At 42.3% G+C, this 2,509-nt stretch overlaps 2 protein-coding genes across 2 annotated transcripts in view; both read right to left on the bottom strand.

Moving 5' to 3' along the window:
• spata20 (spermatogenesis associated 20) overlaps positions 1-2,152 on the bottom strand; it is a 551,333-nt gene extending 549,181 nt beyond the window's left edge. The window contains exon 1 of the mRNA XM_043714382.1: positions 2,124-2,152. Coding sequence (XP_043570317.1) covers positions 2,124-2,137 — 14 coding nt within the window. The 5' untranslated portion in view covers positions 2,138-2,152. The remainder of the gene's footprint in view (positions 1-2,123) is intronic.
• The window catches only part of LOC122562007 (melanin-concentrating hormone receptor 1-like), a 45,365-nt gene extending 43,171 nt beyond the window's left edge, over positions 1-2,194 (bottom strand). The window contains exon 1 of the mRNA XM_043714389.1: positions 2,124-2,194. Coding sequence (XP_043570324.1) covers positions 2,124-2,178 — 55 coding nt within the window. The 5' untranslated portion in view covers positions 2,179-2,194. The remainder of the gene's footprint in view (positions 1-2,123) is intronic.
• Positions 2,195-2,509: the final 315 nt, after the last annotated feature.

Below are 2,509 nucleotides of genomic sequence, written 5' to 3'. Positions count from 1 at the left end.
AAGGGAAAGACAACGGAATGAGGACATGCCATAACCCAAAGGACTAGCCACACTACCATACATCAAGAGCATTTCTGAACTGACAGCCAGACTACTACGACCACTAGGGCTCATAACAGCACACAAACCAACAGCCACTCTCAGACAACAACTCACCAGGACGAAGGACCCGATACCCAGCATGAGCAAAACTAATGTAGTGTACAAAATCCCATGCAAGGACTGCACAAAACACTACATAGGACAAACATGAAGACAGCTAACGATCCGCATCCATGAACACCAACTAGCCACGAAACGACACGACCACCTATCCTTAGTAGCCACACACGCAGATGACAAGCAACATGAATTCGACTGGGACAACACTACTATTATAGGACAAGCCAAACAGAGAATAGCCAGGGAATTCCTAGAGGCATGACACTCATCCACAGATTCAATCAATAAGCACATCGACCTGGACCCAACGGACAGCTGGAACTGACAACCGGAAGCGGCAGATTCAAACCACTACAAATGCCGGAGGAAAGATCACAGAAGCGCTTCACAGGAGGCTCCCAAACACTGAGGATGTCACCTAGACAGGGGACGAAACATCTGCAACACAAATTCCCAGCTCGGCGAACAGAACCACAACTATTACTGTTCAGTTAAACATGGAGGGTGAGGGGTTGCAGTCAATACCCTAATATACATTTGGTCAGAGTCAATCCTCTGCCCATTGCAAACCCATATTCTTCTCTAGATTAAAATTCTCTATGTCAAATTTGACCTGCAGTCTTTCTAATTCCAAATTGATCTCTTTCCAAAATGGTAACTGCCATGAGACTCCCCCAACTCCTTTGCCACCTCATATAGTCATTCTGTAATGTTCTTGAGGAAGATAATGCTCCAGACATGGTTTTCCTGAAATTCTCCAACATTCCACCATCCAACAGGTTGACATAGATTGTACCAGTGATGATTCTACCAATGTTAAAGCTCCACACAAGTCTCCTCACATCTTTCCATCTCTACATCCATCAGTATCACTTTCTTCCTTGTAGCCTCCCCTAAACACGTCAATCCTATTTTCCCAAACTGTTCCCTGCGATTGCATATTCCACATTCACATACTGCCAGGGTAAAGAAATTTCTGACCTGTGTCTTGAGTTGTACTTTCTGCTGTGGTTTTTCTTGAGTTGCTTTACTTTCTCGCATTCTTGAGCAGTTTTGTTTGGCTTGAGGGTGTGTTCAAAAATGGGTATATCTATTTTTAACCTCTTTCCAATTAATAAAAATCCATTAGTGAGTGAGTACTCACGATATACTGATGTTGATCGCAACTGAGCAGATTTAATTTCGAGTCTGAATTCTTCAGCATCAGTGACTTCACAGTGTTCTTTCCAGCTCTCCATTCAACTGAGGATAGGATACGGAACCTATCGGCTGGTTGATGCTTGCTCCTAGACTGTTCCTCAATCTTTATTCCTAGATTGAGATCCATTGTCTGAGTTTAATTTTTGCAGTGAACTGGGTATCACAAAGATCCACATGGCTGAATGAAGCCTTGACACTTCAATCCATTTTAGAAAATTGCCGACCATGAATAAATTAATCTTTCCTCTAAAACTGAACAAACTTTAGGCTTTCCCATAGCATTCACAGAAATATTTCTGAAGACATTAGCTCTGTTGGCATTTGGCTGCAGATGGCACCCATTTGATATTACAATTCTGTTTGTCTTTGCAACTGCCTGAACACCACACTGATTGGTATGCTTTTACCCTGCACTTTGTTATTCTTTGATATTCTGCAGGATCTCTCTTCACATCGAACTTGGTGCAATCATTCTCTGGCCATACACCAATAAACCCGCCCAGTGTTGCCTCATCTAGAGTTACCTATTCACCACTCTGTCTGCTGGACCAGATCTCAAACTACCTTTGCAGACATTTGTTTGAACTTTGTAACCTCCTTGTCAGATTTTTTTGAGTTACATAAATTTCTCTGAGTTTGCCCTCAGTTGCCAATAAAGTGTAAATTAGTGCCGTAGAGTAAGATTAGATTTCCACAACAATAAGATTCTCTTTTTCTGCACCGATCCACTGCTTCCCTTGCAAGTGTATCTGATGACTTACCTGGACTTATCCATCGTTGTATCTCATCAGCCCAAGCCTGAATGCTTGTGTCCATCGAGGAAGTTTTGGGATTTCTAGCAACGAAATAATGTCACCAGAGGTCCATCTCGATGTAACATCCGCATGGTACTGCTAACATTTCCCTCTCTGTGCCTGTATACCTCTGCTCAGTATTTATCACAACATGCAATTTGAAATAGACTGGGTATTACGCCCCATCAGTTTCCACTCAAACGGTGGATGCTGCGTTCATGACAATACTGAATAACGCTGGATTGTAATGTGCTGAAACACATTAATCTTTTAATCTTTTCAAAAGCAGCAGTCTATTCCTGACTCTAATAATCGCTGGCCTTTGTCCAAAATCTCTCTTATGGGTTGAGTGA

The sequence above is a fragment of the Chiloscyllium plagiosum genome, chromosome 24, assembly GCF_004010195.1.
Source record: "Chiloscyllium plagiosum isolate BGI_BamShark_2017 chromosome 24, ASM401019v2, whole genome shotgun sequence".
Taxonomy (NCBI): Eukaryota; Metazoa; Chordata; class Chondrichthyes; order Orectolobiformes; family Hemiscylliidae; genus Chiloscyllium; species Chiloscyllium plagiosum.
The sequence above is the reverse complement of the archived record's forward strand: the minus strand, read 5'-3'. Positions and strand labels throughout refer to the sequence as shown.